This window comes from Labrus bergylta, chromosome 16 (assembly GCF_963930695.1).
Source record: "Labrus bergylta chromosome 16, fLabBer1.1, whole genome shotgun sequence".
Classification (NCBI taxonomy): Eukaryota; Metazoa; Chordata; class Actinopteri; order Labriformes; family Labridae; genus Labrus; species Labrus bergylta.
Window position 1 is genome coordinate 8,072,059 of NC_089210.1, and position 20,224 is coordinate 8,092,282.

Genomic DNA, 20,224 nt, shown 5'->3' on the forward strand with positions numbered 1-20,224 from the left:
AATTTATGTTTGGCATACTAGTTAGTTTGAGTCTGTTGGTGATGCTGAGTGTGTGTCTGATTTAACATGTACAGTGTGAGCACAAAGATACTCTGTGGCCTAGCGTTTAGGTCGTGCCCCATGTTTGGAGGCTAGTCCACCGAGCAGGTGCTCCGGGTTTTTGAGAACGGCCTGTGGCTTCTTTTCACAATAAGAATATGTGGCTTGATGGGGCCACAACAAACTGTTCAATCATTTTGGACATCTTATTGGACATATACTGGGTCGGGTCTGTAATATCTTGGTCAAAAAAAACTTTAAAGGAGCAATATGTAACTCTGACACCTAGCGATTAAAATGGGTACTTCAGTCCAAATTCAAAACAATTAATGTTTTTTTTTTAAGATTTATTTTTGGGCTTTTTGTGCCTTTATTGTAGAGATATGATAGTGGATAGAGTCGGAAATCAGGGAAAGAAGTCATTTAAGGATACCTTTCCGATAGAAAAGGACAGCTGTCATTAGGTTGCCTACTGGCAACTGCCCGGGGACTACAGCTGGAAATTAGCCGTAAAGGCTAAAGCTGCTTCTTTTACTGTACAGTAAATTAAAGGGGACTGTCCAAGAAACAATAAACAAATAAACTAAACTAATAAACTAAACTAATTAAAAGTAACGCATGAACACCAAGATTCCTTCAAGTGTTTGTGTCGGCCATCCCATGCTGTAAACCTAGGGGAAACACTGTCTGATCATAAAGTAAGATTTCTGATTTAATTCAGTAGATTTCTTACATATTGAACCTTTAAGAAAATGAATGCGTCAAATCAGATCTTGGAAAAAAGCTTTATCCATTAAAGTACGGTGCATTCTTTTTGGACACACCACAACTAGATGTTCTGTTGGGCGTCAAAGCTCTCAGCAACACTGTTCTTACTAACAGCAGGCAGCACCAGTTGGCAGACAGAGTTTAGAGATTGTTCTGCTAACCGCTAGAGACCAAAACAAATCAATAAACACTCTACAAAATTATTTTTAAATGAAACCCTTCTAGTTTTTCCCTGACATCAAATTATTTTCCCCCTTTTTCTTGTTCCTCCTGAGGAGCATCCTGACCTGTAAAGAAGCTACACCATCTGATACCACTGTCTTTCACCTGAGGTTTAATGATGTGAAGAATCTGAGAGATGGAGCTGAATTGCTCGGGGGGTCTCCAGAGAAGGAAGGGGGAGCCAGAGGTCAGAAAGTCCTGAGTTGATATTCTCCCTCTGACAGACACACAGCGCATTGCAGCAGCATCTAGTGATGTTCTTTTAGCTGTAATACAAGCAGACCTTTACTTTCGAAAATTGTACTTGTTGAATTACAAAAAGAAAAGGTCGGCTTTCTCAGCGGAAAATCTGATTTACACACATCTATGATTGAATAACAAACACAGGCACAGTATCCCGGGGAATGTAATTGATTTATGTATAAAATACTGGTGGAGACTTGGTTCGATGTAAACTGGTCAAGCCAAGAGAAACCATGTGTAGAAAAATGTTCTGCACTTGAATTATCACATTAAATACACCTGAATAAAAACGTGGCCATTACTGTAAATCCCTAGGTGAGCGAAATATGCTGACATTAAACGTGTATTCAATTAGCCTAATTAGCCTGCGTGCCCCACTACAACCCATTATCATTCTTCAGCGTGAGCAGCTGGACGACAAGTGACGGCCCTAATAAGTTGCACATTTCGGCTCATGAATCCCTTTCAGCTCAGGTAATTGATGCAGTGGTGTCCTAGCAACAAGTCTGCACACGCCGAGCATGTGAGAGATCTGATAATGATGAGCGAAATATTGAGTTCTTTTTTTTTTTAGTGTTTGCATTGGATGAATGGAGACAATGAAGCCTCTATCAAAGTTAACATTTACATAGATCAAGGCAGTGTGTCACGTGTAATGTGAAGCCACAATGAAGTCAGACTCCGACACGTGAGCAGAGTTTCACACAACGACAAAGAGGTCGCCCAGTCTGTTACTATTTGAGTTTTAAAGGCAGAACATGCAAAATTGTATACATAAATACAGCAGAAATCCAGAACATCCTCTGTAAATGTCTCTCTTAGTCATGACTCTTTACAATGAGTGAGAAGCACGAGACCCGCCAGCTGTACTGTTGTCTGAGCTGTGTTTACATCGTGTTTACATGGACAGGACGGCCTTACGTATAACGCTGTTTTAGTCAAGGACAAGAGAAAAGAATAACACTCACTGCTCCGAGCGCTCAAGTTCAGAATCTTTCAACTTTTCAGAAAGGCGCTGTTGAGTTGACTTTACCAAATGTATGATATTCCCTGTATTTTTGCCAACTACGTATCGCATCTTGTACTCACATTCTCTTTGCTCCGTGTCTCATCGGGAAATAAACGATCTAAGATAAAACTGTTGTCACAGAGATAGGATGAAAATAACTGAAAAAAAAAAAATATATATTTTATACAAATGCTTATAAGTGTACAAATGAAAGAGAAATAGAGAGTAAAGTAAAAAGAGAGTAATCTTCTTTATGGCTTAGACCACACTGCTTTTTTATAGCATACATACATATATATATATATAAATAATGAACTACTCATGAGTGTCAGCCCTGTGTAGAAATGTTTTCAGCAGGGCACAAAAAATGCAACCTCGGTCACCTCTCTCTCTCTCTCTCTTCTTGTACTTGATATGCTTGAGTATCTGTGATTGGCTGCTGCAGGTTCAGAGAGAGAGAGGGAGCGAGAGAGAGGGACTACCCTCTCCTGATTGGCCGGGTACAAAAGGGGGCAGAAGCTGTGTTTGTACATAAAGACATTGCTCAGCCTGACGGGCATACTCACACTCTTCTTCAGTCAGCTCCATACTTTTATCAGAACAGTTCAGAGGAGAAAATACCGATAAAGAGAGAAGAACAGAAGAAATTTTGTTTAAAAAAAAAACAGAAATAGAAGAGCAACAGCAGCATGTCTATTAAAGTGAAGGAAAAGACGGAGGTGCGTCTGGTGTTTCTGGGAGCAGCTGGAGTGGGGAAGACAGCCATCATCCAGCGCTTCCTCAAAGACACTTTTGAGCCCAAGCATCGGCGCACGGTGGAGGAGCTCCACAGGAAGGAGTTCGAGGTTGGAGGTGTCAAAGTCACCATCAACATCATGGACACGAGTGGCAGCTACTCCTTTCCCGCCATGCGGAGACTCTCCATCCAGAACAGCGATGCCTTCGCACTGGTCTACGCCGTGGACGACCCCGAGTCACTGGAGGCGGTGAAGAGTCTCCGAGACGAGATCCTGGAGGTCAAAGAGGACAAGTTCACGCCTATTGTAGTGATAGGCAACAAGATCGACCGCCACAACGAGCGTCAGGTGTCCAGCAAGGACGTGCTGACCCAGGTGGAGCTCGACTGGAACAACAGCTTCCTGGAGTCGTCGGCCAAAGACAACGTGAACGTGCTGGAGGCGTTCAAGGAGCTCCTGCAACAGGCCAACCTGCCCAGTTGGTTGAGTCCGGCGCTGTGTCGGCGACGGGAAACTGTCCCCAAGGTGACCAACAAAAGACCGATCGTGAACAAGACCAACAGCTGCCTCGTCTCGTAATGGCACGGACACCAAAAAAGACTCAAAGAGAGGAAGAAGGCTGCCAAAAAACAGACAGAAGAAGGTTTGTCGGTGCGGAGAAACAAACCAAGAGACAGTGTTGAATGGTTTGAACTGTAAATTCCTCATCAGGCTTGAAATCATTAGAGACACAGGGATGTTACAGCGACGGACAGAATTATAGAAAAAGGTTGATAGCGAGAAAGAATGTGTTTAAACAACAGTTGAAGTAGAGACTGGTTATTGAGAATGTTAACAAAAGATACCACGATATAACCTGACAGCTTTATGTACAAAAACACTTTCCATTTGTGTATAAGTGACTTTTTACATGTTTTTTTAATTATTTTTTTTATGTTTGTGCAACAATTGTGAAGTGATGGGTATTAATGCAAAGTTTACATGCGCAAGTGTTGAAGTGAACAACAGGTGGTCTGCTTAACTTTAACTGTAAATATTTTAAAAATCAACCCATCGATGTTGAGAATTCAGCCTGTGCCGTTACTCTGTTCCACATTGTGATGCAAATCTTTTTGAGTTTCTTTCTCTCATTGTTCAACTAATAAATCTATTTCTTTTTCAATGGGAGAGTGCTTCATTTGATTGCTGTTTTGTTTGTCCATTTCAAATATGTAGATAAAAATGTCATCTATTTTTTTCATTTTTGCCATTCAATTGTTACGTATTATATTGTATGATATTATTCTCTGCTGATTTTAAGAGAAATAAACCAGTTGTTTTTTTTTCATACTTACATTCAGTCTTCTTAGCATTCGTCTCATTAAACACATTCAGCTTTCCTGCAGATTATAACTTACTGATCTGACAGCAGTGTGTGTAGCCTTTCTCCTACATTCTGTTACTTTCACTATAAATGATCAAATTCTAGAAATCTTAAAATAGAAATCACAACGTAGGGGCGCTGTAGCTTGGTCGTTATTGCAGGTGCCGCATGAACGGAGGCTGTGGTTATCCAAGTGGGCGGACTGGGTTTGAATCCGACCTGTGGCTCCAGGCCCGAATGCCACCCCCCCCCCCCTCTCTCTCTCTCTCATTCTGACTCTATCCACTGTCCTATCTCTACAATAAAGTCATTAAATTCCCAAAAATAAATCTTAAAAAAAAAAGAACAGACCTCACTTCATCTGAATGTAAAATTAAAAGGATTCCAGTGTTTGATACTTTTGAAGTTGTTGTAATTCCATCACTCTGTTTCAACCGTAGACCGTAAACAATAAGGTCTCAACTCTTATAATGGCAGTAATTCAACTCCAACTTCTTGTAGTCAACTTCCTTTCTTGAGAGTTTTAAAGAAAAAGAAGGCTGAAAAAGCAACATTTGAAGCCCTTCTTTAACAACTTGTCTCTTTTTTAAGTGACTTGTGTTGATTGTAATGTTGTTATTATGAACTCAGTGAAAAGCGGTGTTGGTATTGGTTGGATTATCATTATGAAATAAAGATCGGTATAGACTTCAATAAGTGGCTGGGTGTCTTTGTTGTCTAAGTTGTGCTGTACCACCCCCTGGTGGTCATTTCAAACTTTTCATATTTTTGAGCCTCTGCTGTGGTTTAAAAGAGTGTCAGACCTGGAGCCCCCCCCCCCCCTACTTGTCTGGGGGCCCTAAAAGTAGTTGCCTGCCTTGCCTGTTGACACACAGCGCCCCCGCCTTTGGGTCAACACAAAATGAAACATGTTGGCTGGTTATTTGGTGATTCTGTGCCTGACATTTCTACGTTCTCTTTGAGTCTACATAAGTGCTGTAAATCAAATCTCGTCGGGCCACTCCGGCCCAAAGAGGGAGGGGAAAAAAAGTATGCTTCCTCTTTCCAGAAAAGCTCAGAGACAAGGTGCATTGTTTTCCCCAGAATATGACGAGGAAGTGACCTTTGATTATCGGATCTCTGGTTCCTCTTTGTACCCTGTTAAAACCCACAAACGTTTCCACACTTGTCTTTTCCGCACAGAAACAGACACAGAGAAGAGGACTACAATGGTTTCTAATGCTCAGGTGTGGACTAAACGTATCACTCTGGTTGAAGGACGGCTTTTCAGAATTTAAAATCCTTGCTTTAAGATTACCGCGTCATTTTGACAGCTGAAATTTCGACCACCACGACAGATGTGTCTCGTTCGTCTCTGCTCCTCGACTTGGTCGAAGCTCCTCAGAGTTGTCTGGAGACCTGAGAAGTTTTGAACAAGGATAGGATCTCTGACAGTCACTACAGACTTAAAAGGTTTACTATTTTCATATTTTTTTAATTTGGCATGGCAGGAGTCTACATCAAGATTGGAAAAATGATAACTCTTCAACATACATTGCTGTAAAAGATTGATTTTGTCCTCCAGTTTTTTTTATGTTTTCAAGTGTCAGGATACTGCACATGAATATTTTATTTTATAATACCAGACATACCAATCTAAGATTTTAAATGTATTGTCTTCTTCTGTATAATACAGAATATCTACAGTTCTTTAAAGGCTTTACAGAGAGATGTTAGAATAAGATTAGAGGTAAAAGAATTTCTACTTAAAACTAAACACAGACACATTTTGACATACCAGTGCATTCACTGTGGATAAGAAATTAATTCACTAAGACTCAGTAATAGGTTTCCTTGTCTGATAGAAACAGAATGAGGCAACTGTTTTATTTTCATACACATTGACGACGTATGGAGCGAGACAGAAGGGTGCAAGTCTCTGAACTGTACATCGTCAACAAAGACACCAGGCAGGGGAGCAGAGACGACATCAGGAAGTACACTTACTGGGGTGGGGTAGGGGAGGGAGGGAGGAAGAGGGGGAGGGGGTTTACAATTTGAGCCAGCATGTCGACTGCATCGCTACAAACGACCTCTAACCGTGTGCCAACACAACAGGAGCAATCGGATATTTAAAACAAGACAAAATAACAACAAAGGACTGCTGATGTATGGAAGACGAGAATTTCAACACGTCAAACAGGAGCAAAAACATCAAAAACAAATAATTGTGCATTGGCTTATTCAGTGAGTACATATCCCTGAGCAAAAGGCTCGATCAGCACCCCCCCCTCCTCCCCAAGCAACACTTTAACATTCACATAGCGAGCAGAACAAGGCGCAAATGTTCAAATAGGCTCAGTTAAGACCAGTCTGAAGTTCTGACACGACTCTTTTATTGCCAATTTGCTCAACAAAAAAAAAAGCACATATTTTTAAGGACTGCTGCGCTATTTCAGCAAACGTCTCATCTTTCTTCAAGGCAACCACAAGTTTAATCAAAGTCCACTCACATGGTGCATTCAGGTGCTGGTATACTACTCAGGATTCTTTGTAAAGCACAATAAGAAATCCTCATGAAGAGGAGCCACAACTTAGAAAGCAGAAAGAGAACTTGTCTCCTTAATGCATTTGAAAGTGTATTTATTTCCCAACACGGGGGTTCAAGTAGCAGATCAGAAGGATTTTTCACACATTGTTGTCAGTTGTTTTTTTTTAAATAGCAGGCTCCTTAGTTTTTAATGTAATTTATATGTATTGCATTGTCATAGAAACCATCAGCTTGTTGGTACACGCTGTGTCTGAAACCACATGCTAACATACTGCCTGCTACATACTCAAACAGCATGCTAACCCTGAGGTTAGTTTTGCTATTGGATAGTCTGAAAAGCTGCAAAGCATTGTGGGATAGTTGGGTCAAGACAAGTGAGTGAGCTCCAGTATCATCATACTAAAAGAAACATGAATAATCTTGCACACATCCAGGAGTTTCTCACATTCACACGTTTGCATACTCTGAATCCAGAATGCACGACATAATCAAAATGACTTCATACTTAGTATAAATAAATAGTATGAAAGTATACAGAAAGGTAAGTATACAGTTTCTGACACAGCTGTAAAGTGAAGTGGTTACGCTCGATCTACTGCTGGTATGACGGAGACTTCCCGCAGACAGTGCATTTAAAGCAGTCTCTTCCATGAGTTCATGTGGGCTTCAGTCCAAATGCCTTCACCAAGAGAGTGTACTAAAGTGTGACCTCATCAAAATAAAAGCCTAATTATGAGCTCATACCCCATCACACTTAGTGTCTCTTGATTTTTCGTGGGTCTCACAGTGAAACCTGCCGAGCTTTTCAAACATACTCTTTTCATTTTATATGCTTCTTTGAAGGAAACGGATGCTTTGAGCTGAACGTTTCATTACATTAAGCCCTATTGTTCTCGAGTTGCGGCGGGAATCTCAGAAGCCGATTTTTTTTTAAACAGCAGGAGTTAAACTAAGCTTTCATTTTAGCTAGGTACTACTGAGGATGAGATATACATGCTTTAATCAAGTTAAACGACAGTAAACAATAATAATCCATACATTTCTGCAGATGGTAAAACGTCTTAAGTCACACCAAACATTCCCAGAATTGGTGCAAAAAAAAGCTGCAAAAGAAAAATAGTTTGGGCACTGATGAGATTTTCTTCCAGTCATTGTTAATGCGGTTTATACCGACACATCCAGTAAAATGCAAAGAAATCAGAGGAGTGCTGCACAACGGGGATTAAGAGGGCCAGTTGAGTGTCTGGAATATGTTTGGTAAAGCAAACAGTCGTGTTTCTAGAGACTCTTTTTTTCTACTTTGCAGCTGAGGTTCACTACATAGGTATGAGGTACCAGAGTGGTATACAAAGCAATGTTTCATCTGATGTTAAAGTTGGAGAATTGGTATTTTAAATAACTTTGGATCATTCTGAGTTTCTTTCAATGAATGAGGACACATGTAACCCTCATACACATAACGTAACGTGGAACATGATGTTAGCATGTTTTTAACAGCACTCGGAGAAAGTGCACCTGCTCTCCTGAACCCACCTCAGCCCTCACTCTCTCTCTCTCTCCCTCTCTCTCTCTCTCTAGTCATCTGTGGTGATGTTGCGGAACAAGTAGGCCATGGATTCTCCGTTGTGGATGCGGCGGATGGCTTCGGCCAAAATCATGCTGACGTCCACCGTCTTGATTTTGGGACACTGGAGCTTCTGGACTTCATGGGGGACTGTGTTCGTCACCACCACCTGAGGGTGCAAAGAGGGGGCTTAGGATGTGTTTCGATTAAAAAGGCAATTTCTTCCTCGTGCACCTGTGACATAAATAACATGTTCTAAAGCTGCTAATAGATTTCAGAATGTTTACACTTTGCATCCAAGGAAAATGCAAACATGTTTTAAATACAAGCCTTTAGATCTGACATGGCCTAGTGACTAACTGGGACAGCAAGGAATCTGTCTTTAATAAAACATATAGATCATATCAACACATTTGATTAAATCCTATTTTTTTAAGTTGTCTTGAAACCAGGGACAGAGAGCGTCCTACCTTGTGGCTCCTGCAGAAAAGGAGCCACAGGTAGGATTTGAACCTGGGCTGCCCGCTTGGAGGACTACAGCCTCCGTACATGGGGTGATTGCACTAACCACAAGGCCACAGGCGCCCCATACCGGTAAATCCAAAATCAAAACATTTTTTTGTGAACCCTAGATAGTTAGAGGAAACTGAAAGTTTAAACTTGAGGTTTGCAGGAGGAGGAAATGCAACAAAAGTCTAATAACAGCTTATTTCCTTCCCTAAAGAAGCCAGTTTTAAAAATCTTCCACTAAGATGAAGTATTGTTTCAAATAAGTTCTTCATTTATGTCTTTTTTTTTTTAAATCACCTTTGACTTTTTCTGTAGCTTCTGTTTTGATATTTCTCGAGTTTGAAGACACAGAAGATTTTAATTCAACTGCCAACAGCGACTTCAACAGATTTATTTGAGATGTGAGAAAGACGCACGGTATCGAAAAACAACACGTTCAGAGCTGCTCACCTCATCAATGGCAGATTCCTCTATGAGACGTGGAGCGTCAGCAGACAGTAAGCCGTGTGTGGCCATGATATAAATTTTATAAGCTCCTCTCTCTTTCAGGATCTCCGCGGCCGCAACAAAGTCTCCGACATCATCGATTATGTCATCCTGAGAGGGGGGGGGGGATAAATTATAGTATCTGCACACTGCAACACTTAAAAGGTCACATATGTTAAATACACTTCACCATGTTTTCGAACACTGATATTGTCCCAAGTCTGTCTACAAAGAAAAGTCCATCCTTTTGCCTTCTTCACTTTTCAGAAAATGTGTGCTAAAAAACAGGACGTTTGTTGATTTTCCCTTTCTGACATCACAAAGGGCAGCAACCCCTCCCCTATGTGGGTGACACTCCCACAGCTAGGTGCTGGTTCTGTCCTCTGTCTGCCTTCTTACTGTAAACAATCGGGCATGGTGCAAGATAGCCCAAGCCACCCAAACCCTTCCGGAGAGGGGCGTGGTCAGACACAGCTCATTTACATTTAAAGCTACAGACACAGAAACAGCCTGTTCTGAGCAGGGCTGAAATAAAGGGCTTTTTTGGCATGCTAAAATACAGAATCAGAGTTTATTATTCGCAAGAAACTTAACAGACATGTTTTGGGGGGCTCCGGGGCTTATTTAAACATAATGGAAAGGAAAATAATATGTAACCTTTAACAATTACACCTCTCTTTGTCTTTGGGCCATTTTTTTCTGACTTAATGTGTGTGTTCAGTTGGCTGCTCTCACAATAGAATGGAGTTACTCAAGGAAAACCCAATTGAACAGAAATGTCAAAAACAGCTCATCTTACCACGATGATGGCAATTCTCCCTCCCACATCTCCGACAACAGTGATGGGCGGTTTCTCCTTGGCCATCATCACTGCAAAGACAGCAGAACTGATTACCTGTGGGAGCACTCTAACGAGGTTGTGTTCACTTCATTTCACCTAATTAAAAGCAGTAGATTGGGTAAAATGGGTTGAGAAAATGTTCTGCGATTAAGGCAAATCTGCAAACCAAATTAAATGGGTGTTATCAGATGGTCTAAATTATTTTTAGGAATTCTCTTGGTGTGAAACTATGCAGTTATTAGTTGAAAATGCAATCAACGGTTGTAAAACTTCCCCCCATTGTACCCCACCTACCCCTGACAGGAGATTAAACTCAAATGCCAAACTTTGTAGAGAGCACATGCCATGCAAAATCAAAGCACAGGGTTTTTCTGCCCAGGATACCCAATCAGAAGTAAAACAACTGCCTGGACAGTGGACACACACGACCTTCAAGCCCTCAGGCAACATGGCAGCAGTCTGCATATGTTCCGTTATGCACCAGAAGGATCAGATTTGATTTCACACGGGACGACAGTGGCCCGACAAGCACTGATGAGGATTTCTTCATACACACTTGCCAAATTCTGGGGTCGGTCGTCAAGTCGAACATCACCGCTGCCGAGCACTACGTTTACATGCACGCAATAATCTGATTTACAACAGCTGCATTTCTACCGACCAGAATCAAAAAAGACAAGAAACGAGTATTTACTCAAATCTGGACAGTTTAAACTTAAACTCTTCTATGCCTGGTTTTTGTTTTCATCTCTGTGAAATTAAACCGCACTAATTTCTTAGCTATGACAATTTTGAGCGGTTTTATGGAATGATGGGTGCTAAAATAGTCACTTTTTACTCCATTCAGGAGTATGAAATGTTTCACTGAAACTTGAAGCTCCTGTGGGGAAATTTCAGTTTGTGACGATTTTGGCGCCCCCTTTGGAGCAAAGCGGTACCTTCCATCACTTTGCTGATCTTGTCTTGCACATGCGGAAAGTGCCAAAAAATTTCATTCTGCTTTCTTTCTGCCGTGTGTTTCACTCTGAAAATGTGCTTTAGAATATGCTAACAAATGCTACAGTTTCTGTAGCCAAGTGTAAATCGCCTCGTCTGACACCTACCCTGTGGCGATGTTTACAGACATCAAAAAGACAACAGAAAAAATCAATAATGCCGTTTACGGTCTTGTTTATCGTGGCTCATAAGAGCTTTCAACGTAGATTTCAGTTAGTTTCATAACCAGCTAAACAGGATCTTTAAATACACGTGGAAAAGAAAAACATTTACAGGACTCTACATTAATAAAAGTCATGATTTTATGCTTTAAAATCTTTTTTACCCAGAGCACCACTTTGTGAAATAAAGTGTATATAATAAACTAACTATATTAGAATGGATTAGGTTCAGTTGGAGCGGCTTTAAAATGCATTCTCTACACATAACCGGCTCAAACAAAATAAAAACACAGCTGCATTTTCAGTATCGTCGTGCATTTAAATGTAGTCGTTCAAAAGGGGGGGGGGGGAATAAGGAAACAATCAACTGACAAAAACAATCAGCCAGTAAAGCCACTGATTGTGAAGGAAAACAGTAGAAAGAAGCAGAGAAGAGGAGGAGCATGCCTTGCAGAGCACTTTGCTGAATGCCGCGAGTCGCACGGCATCAGAACACCTGGGAGAATCACATTCAGACTGTTATCACTCGGTGAAACTAAAAGACAGCAAAAAGCCATGTTGTAAGCAGTAACATTCCGATCCAAAAACACGTTGTTTACAACTTGTGAGGAAACTGCAACTAGCTACCTGAGAAATGTTTGGTCAGATATCATGAAGTTCATTTAAACTGAACTAATCAACATAATCCTCAGGGTAGATTTCAAAGATTTCATCAGCAAACTTTAACTAAAGGTTTGCAGAAGGCTTAATGCTACGGTAAATATTAGCATGATGTCTCGAGTAGCAACTTTGATTGAGTACTGCCATTCGTAATGTTTCTTCTGTCATTGCATGTTAGATTCACAAGCATGCCTTTTTTTTTTTTATTATTATTATTCTCATCACATGCAGTTATGACCAAATGTTAATCAGGGTTTTTTTTTTCAGAGCGGGTTTTAGATGGGTGCACCATGTGTTGATTGGCAAGATGAGTCCAGACACTGAACTGAAAAAATAAAACATGTTTGGCATGGTTCTGGTTTTTGATTCATGGATTAAAATAAAAAATCAGAACACAACAAAACAAAGAGCGGTTTGGACATCTTGTAAAACTACCGGTCTGGAATCTTAGAAAGGTGCATTTAAAAAATTTAAAAAATTAAAAAGAGCTGGTCATTTAGAGTCAAACATGACGTGCAAATTACGGCGTTTGATACTTGGGGAAAACAACTTTTCAGCCAATTGTCCTGAACAAGTCTGGAAACCAACAGTGCCGTTTGTGTGGATTTTGTCACCAGCTTCCTCTCCTGAATCCAGACTGAATTTTTTTTCACAAGATGCGGCGCAAACCCGTTGTTTTTTTTTCTTGGCATGCACGAAATCGAGGAGCCATTTGATAAGAAGAGGAATCATTTGATAAGTCAGATGTGAGTTAAGTTTACGGTCGTACTTGGGAGCTCTATGCCAGGGAACGGAGCTTGTTGTTTGCCTGCTATTACCAACAAATAAACACCACGTTAACACAAATGCACAAATATTTGACATGACAAACACATGATGCCAAGACTTGGAAAATCCTCTCGCTTGGTTAGAAACACATTCCATCAAAAAACATCAGAGCGATGACATAAAAGCTGACAGTCTTCTGAGTGTTGAAGCTATTTGTGAGTTACTTTAAAAGGAGGATTTTTTAAGTCAAGGGTGAGAATAGAAACACAAGAAAGAATAGAGATTAATTTACCAAATAATGAAGTGCATACTGGACATAAATACTTTTGGAGTCATTTGCCAATGACACACTTCTTTGATACTTTCTCATTAAACTGGCCTTACCAGGAAGTACTTCTAAGAAGTATGTTAAAAAAACGAGATGCCAGAGTCACGTTAGAATATATCAGCAAATAAAGAAAATGAAGAATCAATGATGTGGTACAGAAGCGCCCCACTCTTTGTCAGTGAGGGGTTTGCAGCTGGTGGATGATGCAGCGAGTGTAGACGTTTCTGTGAAGGTTAAAACATGCACGTGACACAAAAATCTGCTTCTCCGAGGATGGAGGATGCTTGATAGCATGAGCGAGAAACAGCTACAAGTTAGCACAAAGAAGAGCTGTGTTAGGCTGTGGGCGGGGTTTATATCGTGAATGCAGTGAAGTAGTTAAGCTAGCAGAAATTATAATAATAATAATAATAATAATAGTAAGGACTTTCTTGCTTTTCTTGACCATGGTAAAAAAAAAAGAAAAAGAAAGCAACAGAGACATGTTTGCAGAGGAGGTTAAATATGGACCGACAAATCTGCAAAGGAAATGTGGAAAGCAGTAACAGCTCGTTAAAGATGTGTGTTGTTTCTTACGAGGCAGCTCCAGGCCCGTGTGTCCTGTGGTGTTGCGTACACACGGTGGAGAGTGTCGCCCGTCGGCCATGTCTGACTCTGAACACTGAGCCTCGCCGTGAATCACAGCCAGACCCAAACGAAGGCGCTCTGCATACGACTGAGCCCTAGGAAGGTGATGAGGGGGAAAAAAAAAAAAAAAAGCTGTTTAATTGACAGTTTTTACCAAATTGAATGGTTTTTTTTAGGACTGCATTAACATGTAATTACATCATAATAATGACAAAGATAACGATTAATGAATAACAGTTTTTAATGTTCAATGACGGGTGAAAGTGAGTCCTGGGTATGGCAGTGTGACAGCCGCTGTGGGGAATGTGTTCATGTTGAAGACAAACTGTAGGTCCCACTGCTGTTCTTCAGTCTGACAGTGGTGGGCACAAAGCAGCGCCTGATGCATTTACCTCTTAGCTGCTGATGGCGACTTTGCCACAATGATGGCGTTTCTGTAATCAGGAATCTGAAAGGAAGACGCAAACAGATGTTATAAAGTTTCCATCCGTTTGCTTGATGGGAATAGTTGTTTTTTTGTTTTTTGTTTGCCCTGCAGACTAAAAACCAAAAAGTAGAAAAATGTACAAACGCAGCTTTAAAATATCAACAGTAAGAAGAACAAGTTAAACCTTAGGAATAAAATGGAAGTGGGCACAAAGCTAGACATGACACACAGACCTGTATATGTGTCCCTGACAGTAAGTGGCTGTATTAGTTGTGTCGTGGGTGTGAGGTGTCTGAGGCTATTTTTTTTGTCCACTTTCAGTGCTTCTGCCGTATATGCTGACGGTGTGATAATTAACTGGCACCGCATATTTAGGGTGTTTCTAGCTGTAAAGGTTTTGGAAGCCCTGCCCTAGACCACACTACATCAGAGGCAGTATCAGAACAACTCTACTACAGCTATACTTGGGAGACGTTTGAACGTTACTATCACCTCTTCTTGGATGTACTGAATCAAAAAAGGAGAGGCACGCAAGTTGTCCACAGGAAAGCTGAAGAAGCCCTGGATCTCCTTCTGATGCAAGTCCATGGTGATGATGTGTGTTATTCCTTTGGGGGGGGGGTAAAAGACAGATGAGTGGAATTAAATACAAGCAAACAGCGCCACTGTGGTGAGAGGTTAACACTGCTTTGTTTTTCCGTACCTGCTTTAGCGAGCATCGAAGCTAACAACTTGCTAACAATTGAGCCCCGCTTCCTCATCTTGCACTGTTTGCTATAGGGAAAGTAGGGAATGACGCCGATGATGTTCTTTGCACAAGACGTCTTGAGGGCGTAGGCCATCACCAGCAGCTCCATGATGGCTGTGTTGACATCTCTGGTTGTGTAACAAAAGGATCAAAGAGGACACATACAATGTAAGTACACATGTTCTACGATTCCTGTAGCATTTAACACAACAACTGTCTGTACTCACCGTGGTATGGTCTGGATGATGAAGATAGTCTGTCCACGAACTGATTCTTTCACATCCACTCTGGTTTCTGTTTTGAAAGAACAAGTAGGTCATTGATTGATTCAGCAAGGCTGCATCTTATTTCTGTATTTGTTCTGATGACCTGGGACAACGTGGGACTGTTAACTATAATGTCACAAATGTGTCTATTTTGTATGTAAAAGTGTTTGTGAACTTGCATGTGTGCTATCTTGTGGACTGTCCTTTGAGGTGTCTTGTAATTGTGAAATTAATTTTATGTTTTGTTTTTTTGTAAGCACCTGCCATGCAACCAAAGATGAAGTTTTGCTTCTGTGCTTATTACTGCATATTTACAAACATAAACATGTATTGATTAATGTGTTTTAAATAAATAAGTTGACTATATCGTCAATGCACATATCAATCACATTTAAAAGGTCCCATATTATGCTTTTTCTGGTTTTAGATGCCCTTTAGTGTGTTTTCCAAGTGTCCTGTGCATGTTTAGGCACATCTATTTGCAAAAATTCAAAGTCCTCCTGTTAGCTGTAGCGTTAGCCGCATGTAACGCTCGGTTCTAGCCCACCTCGATAAAAATGCGTCAGTGCGACATCATTGTCGGTGTGAGATCACTGATCTAAGCCCATTGGCTCTTTGTGGCAAGCCCTGCAGCTCATGTTGAAATTTCCGAGACGCGTGCTGAGCAACTGACCAATAACGACAGAGCAGATCGGCAGACCAATCAGAGCAGACTCAACAGAGTGCAGCTGACGGACTCAGAGCGTAGAGGGAGCAAGGAGGAGCAGTACATGAAAACAGACACTTTTTTTTTAGAACTTTAGCTATTGTGAACGTACAAAAGTAGGAACATAGATTAAATATACGAACCCTAAAAAGGGCAGAATGTGAGCTTTTTAAAAGGAAGAATGTGTGACTTTTTGATCCAGTAGATGTCGCCACTGAGCACCAGCTTTAAACCAAAACAAACTGCTGTTTGGCAACGCCTTGGCTCTCCTCCAGCGTCACACCTCAAATCCCTCTCCAATCACGTTCACACAAAGGAGTTATGAAATAGTACGCACCATAATTAAGCATTATTAAGCATTATTAAGCATTATTAAGCATTATTAAGCGCAAGTGGCGGACAAAATTGTCCTTTGATCAAGCTGCAATTGCCTGTGGCCTGCTTTGTTGTGTTAGCTAATCATAGCTTCAACATAAATTGACACGGAATGACTGACACCTAAGTGACATCTAAATCAGCAGTGAGTAGATTGTTATTCTTCTTTCTCTAGTCTTTGACTGAAACAGATTTATACATAAGGCCGTCCGGTCCATGTAAACATGAAGTAAACATGAAGTAAACGTGATGTAAACGTGATGTAAACATGATGTAAACACAGCTCAGACAGCAGTACAGCTGGCAGGACTCACACTTCTCAATCATTGTAGACAGTCACAACTCAAAGAGACATTCACAGATATACGGATACTTGATTTCTGCTGTATTTATGTGTAAAATGTTTCACATTCTTCCTTTAAATGCAGCAACTGATTATCAATATGAAGAATGTTTTTAGTTCAACTTCCTCAATAGAAGCTTGACATTATAGGAGGAGGATCATTAAATCATAGAGAGCTGAGCTGACACAAGATTTAAAGTGATATAGCCACCCTTTCCTTCAGTGTATCATGATACAATGTAAACTAAACATCTAAACGATATGGCTCAGTCTTTTTTTTTACACACGTGAAATATTCCTGATGGATTAGTCACCTCCAAAATAGCAAAACATTTCCATACCAGAATTAAAAACTCTACAGACTCTCAAAAAAATTAAAAAAAGATGACTCTGCTCGTTCTAATAAAGATACAAGACATACAGTCAAATGTTGTGTTTTTCCAGAGGTACAAGAAAACTGTCTGACATGTTTATTTAGACTTGCCCTGCAGGGTCTGAAGGAAACTTCCCATGAGCAATGTTTAGTGTGTCATGTAGTGATGCTGGAATAACGTGTTTAAATGAATTCATATTTAACAGGCCAGGAGCCGGCCTAGCTTCAGGCTTTTTTTTTTATACATCGCGTGGACCTGTTTTATAGTTTTCCCCTCATTTTTTTCGGCTCTTTTCTACCCATGTCAGCCCGCCAACCAGCGGCTGGATCACTGTTCAGTTTTTGACGTGCGTTTGGTAATACGTACAAGTTTTTAACACAATCATTGATGGAGTGAGAATCACAAAAGTGTCTACTTCATCTAATTTAGTTCCTCTCTCGTCTTTTATTCCGCAACAAAACTATTTAAACTAAAAGTCCATTCCAGTTTTTTCCATTTGATACAAATCAGGCAGTTTATTACGATGTGTTTTTGCCTTATCGATAGTGTTATAGTTAAACTCACAATCCACAAACACCAAACAAATATCTACCAGCTGCCTTTGCTGGTTACAACATACTTTGACATTCAAAGCCATGATGACATTCTCCTTACCTCGGTTTGATTCCTGAAAGACCACAGACTTCCCCAGTTCAACTCCCAGCCGCCTGAGAAACAGGAGAACAAAATAACATCAAATTCAAATTAAAAAAAAAAACTTTATTCGTCCCCAGGGGGGCAATTCAAAGGCACACACAGAGCAGTAAATTAACAACAGTGCAAGTAGACGAAACATTTGAACCTAAATAGAAAGTGTCAATTTAAATACAACTTAAAGCTTAAACTTAACTTAAAAATACAAAATATAAAAAATACAAAGAGTAGATATGACAGTTGGTAGAGTCGTCGCCTCTCAACCGGAAGGTCGAGGGTTCGATCCCCAGCTGAGCAACATGTCCGATGTGTCCTTGGGCAAGACACTTAACCCCACTGTGGTGGTGGTGGTGGTGTATGAATGGGATTAGTTACTTCTGATGATCACTATCATCAGTGTGTGAAAGGGTGTGAATGTGTGACAGGCGGTGTAAAAGCGCTTTGAGTAGTCGGAAGACTATACAAACTATAAAGTCCATTTACCATGAGTGGACAGTGATCGGACTCACAGATGTAAACAGAACTATGTGCAGTAAACGAGAAATAAATATATATATAATAATAACTTTATTTATATAGCACCTTTTAAAAACACAGGTTTACAAAGTGCTTTGACAAACAGCAAAAACAAAGCAAACTAAACCAAACACAGAAAAACATTAACAACAGTAAGAATATGACAGATGCAAAATACCAAAAATAATTAAAAACAATTCAACAGAAAAGAACCCAAAGTGCACGATACCCAACCAGACATACATAACCCGACCATCACAAGAACCATCATAAGAACCATCATAAGAACCCAGGAAACACAAGAACCCAACAACACGAGCTGAGACCAAGAGGACCAAAGATTTAAAAAGATGTAAGAAAATACTAAATGATAAGTTAATAAGGTGCATGGTGAATAATGGAACAACAGAACTAATATAAACAATATAACTACTAACTAGTGAAAATGAGATAAACAAAGTGACCGATGGATAAGAAACATCAGGAATAAAGTAACCAGAACTGGATGAATACTTAAATCAGGAATGTCACCATCCATTTAATCATATTCAGTCACTGAAAACTAACTTTAAACATGTGATGACAGAGAAAACAACACACGGTTTTGTGTTACACTAAAAAGTCCCATATGTTTGACGCATGTTTGTCAATAACGCTTCTCTATCACTTCTCCACATCAACTCGCTCACTATCTCTCAGTCAGTCGTGATATATCAAACAAAACAAAACAAAACATTGTGCTTACTCTGTGATCTTCTTGGCCAATTCTGTGCATGCTGCGGAGGAGTTTGCGGAAAACACGCGGTAACCACTTTTGGCGATGTTCATCCTTAGCACTGCCGCTGGTTTTACCTGCGACACGGGAACAGTTGCACACCTTTGTCAGCTCAATGCAGCTTTTGATGCCGATGACGTTGTTAGCTAGCAATATCCCCCCCGCTAACTAGTCCGCTAGGTCAGCTAGTCACACAGCTATATCGTACATACCCTGTATGAACTTAGCTAAAGCTTGGCTGCAAAACAAAGATCAATAACAGGATATATTGCGCGTCTTATTTTCAGGTTAAGAAGCAAACACCTGTCCGTTAAGTAGCACTGCAGCCGCACAACTGTTAACTCAGGATTCCTTTCTTCTTCGTTTGTGTTTATTGACGGTCGTCACACCAGCTTAGAGGCTCATTACCGCCATCAGCTGGACGGGAATAGAATAGAATAGAATCTCTTTATTGTTATTATACAATTGTACAGCGAAATTATTTGGCTTCACCTTAAAGTGCACACACATACAAGCATCCACAGCTAAAAACAACAAAAGAAGAACTAAAATAAAAAAGGATCTCATTCAGGTAAGATGGGCAATGTATGGTAGGAGTTATTTACAGGTAGTAGCATAACAGAATATAAATAGATATTGCAGAAATATAAAATAAATTTTGCACAGTATGAAATGTAAAATATTGCAGAAATATAAAATAAAATAAATATTGCACAGTATGAAATGTAAAATATTGCAGAAATATAAAATAAATATTGCACAGTATGAAATGTAAAATATTGCAGAAATATAAAATAAGTATTGCACAGTATGAAATGTAAAATATTGCAGAAATATAAAATAAAATTAATATTGCACAGTATGAAATGTAAAATATTGCAGAAATATAAAATAAATATTGCGCAGTATGAAATGTAAAATATTGCAGAAATATAAAATAAAATAAATATTGCACAGTATGAAATATAAAATATTGCAGAAATATAAAATAAAATAAATATTGCACAGTATGAAATATAAAATATTGCAGAAATATAAAATAAGTATTGCACAGTATGAAATACAAAATATTGCAGAAATATAAAATAAGTATTGCACAGTATGTGTGGTGAGGGTGGGACGGTCAACACATGAAAGGGGTAGTATTCC

The 20,224-nt window shown here is 39.9% G+C and overlaps 2 protein-coding genes across 4 annotated transcripts; one reads left to right on the forward strand and one right to left on the reverse strand.

The window, feature by feature from the left end:
- The first annotated feature begins 2,726 nt into the window (after positions 1-2,726).
- Positions 2,727-4,180, forward strand: LOC109996515 (rasd family member 4). Its single transcript, XM_020650675.3, has one exon. It carries the CDS (start codon positions 2,971-2,973, stop codon positions 3,595-3,597), a length of 627 nt encoding a protein of 208 aa, XP_020506331.1. The 5' UTR covers positions 2,727-2,970; the 3' UTR covers positions 3,598-4,180.
- Positions 4,181-6,205: 2,025 nt separating this feature from the next.
- prpsap2 (phosphoribosyl pyrophosphate synthetase-associated protein 2) lies at positions 6,206-19,454 on the reverse strand. Of its 3 annotated transcripts, none has more exons than XM_020650669.3 (12): positions 19,379-19,454; positions 19,046-19,152; positions 17,746-17,798; positions 15,255-15,321; positions 14,983-15,155; positions 14,772-14,887; positions 14,245-14,300; positions 13,802-13,947; positions 12,899-12,940; positions 10,271-10,341; positions 9,436-9,582; positions 6,206-8,644 (listed from the first exon to the last, which is right to left on the reverse strand). In XM_020650669.3, exons 2-12 carry the CDS (start codon positions 19,126-19,128, stop codon positions 8,486-8,488), a joined length of 1,113 nt encoding a protein of 370 aa, XP_020506325.1. In that variant the 5' UTR covers positions 19,129-19,152; positions 19,379-19,454; the 3' UTR covers positions 6,206-8,485. The 3 variants fall into 3 exon arrangements, with proteins under 3 accessions (XP_020506325.1, XP_020506324.1, XP_020506326.1); XM_020650668.3 differs by having other exon boundaries at positions 19,288-19,441; XM_020650670.3 differs by lacking the exon at positions 12,899-12,940 and having other exon boundaries at positions 19,046-19,443.
- Positions 19,455-20,224: the final 770 nt, after the last annotated feature.

Excerpts from the sequence above, each read along its gene's own strand:
- LOC109996515 (XM_020650675.3), top strand. The coding sequence starts at position 2,971 with ATGTCTATTAAAGTGAAGGAAAAGACGGAGGTGCGTCTGGTGTTTCTG.
- prpsap2 (XM_020650669.3), bottom strand. The coding sequence starts at position 19,128 with ATGAACATCGCCAAAAGTGGTTACCGCGTGTTTTCCGCAAACTCCTCC. Across the intron at positions 17,799-19,045 it reads TTGGCCAAGAAGATCACAGA|GCGGCTGGGAGTTGAACTGG; the intron begins GTAAGCACAATG and ends CCTGTTTCTCAG. Across the intron at positions 10,342-12,898 it reads CCCTGGCATAGAGCTCCCAA|TGATGATGGCCAAGGAGAAA; the intron begins GTACGACCGTAA and ends CTGTCTTTGCAG.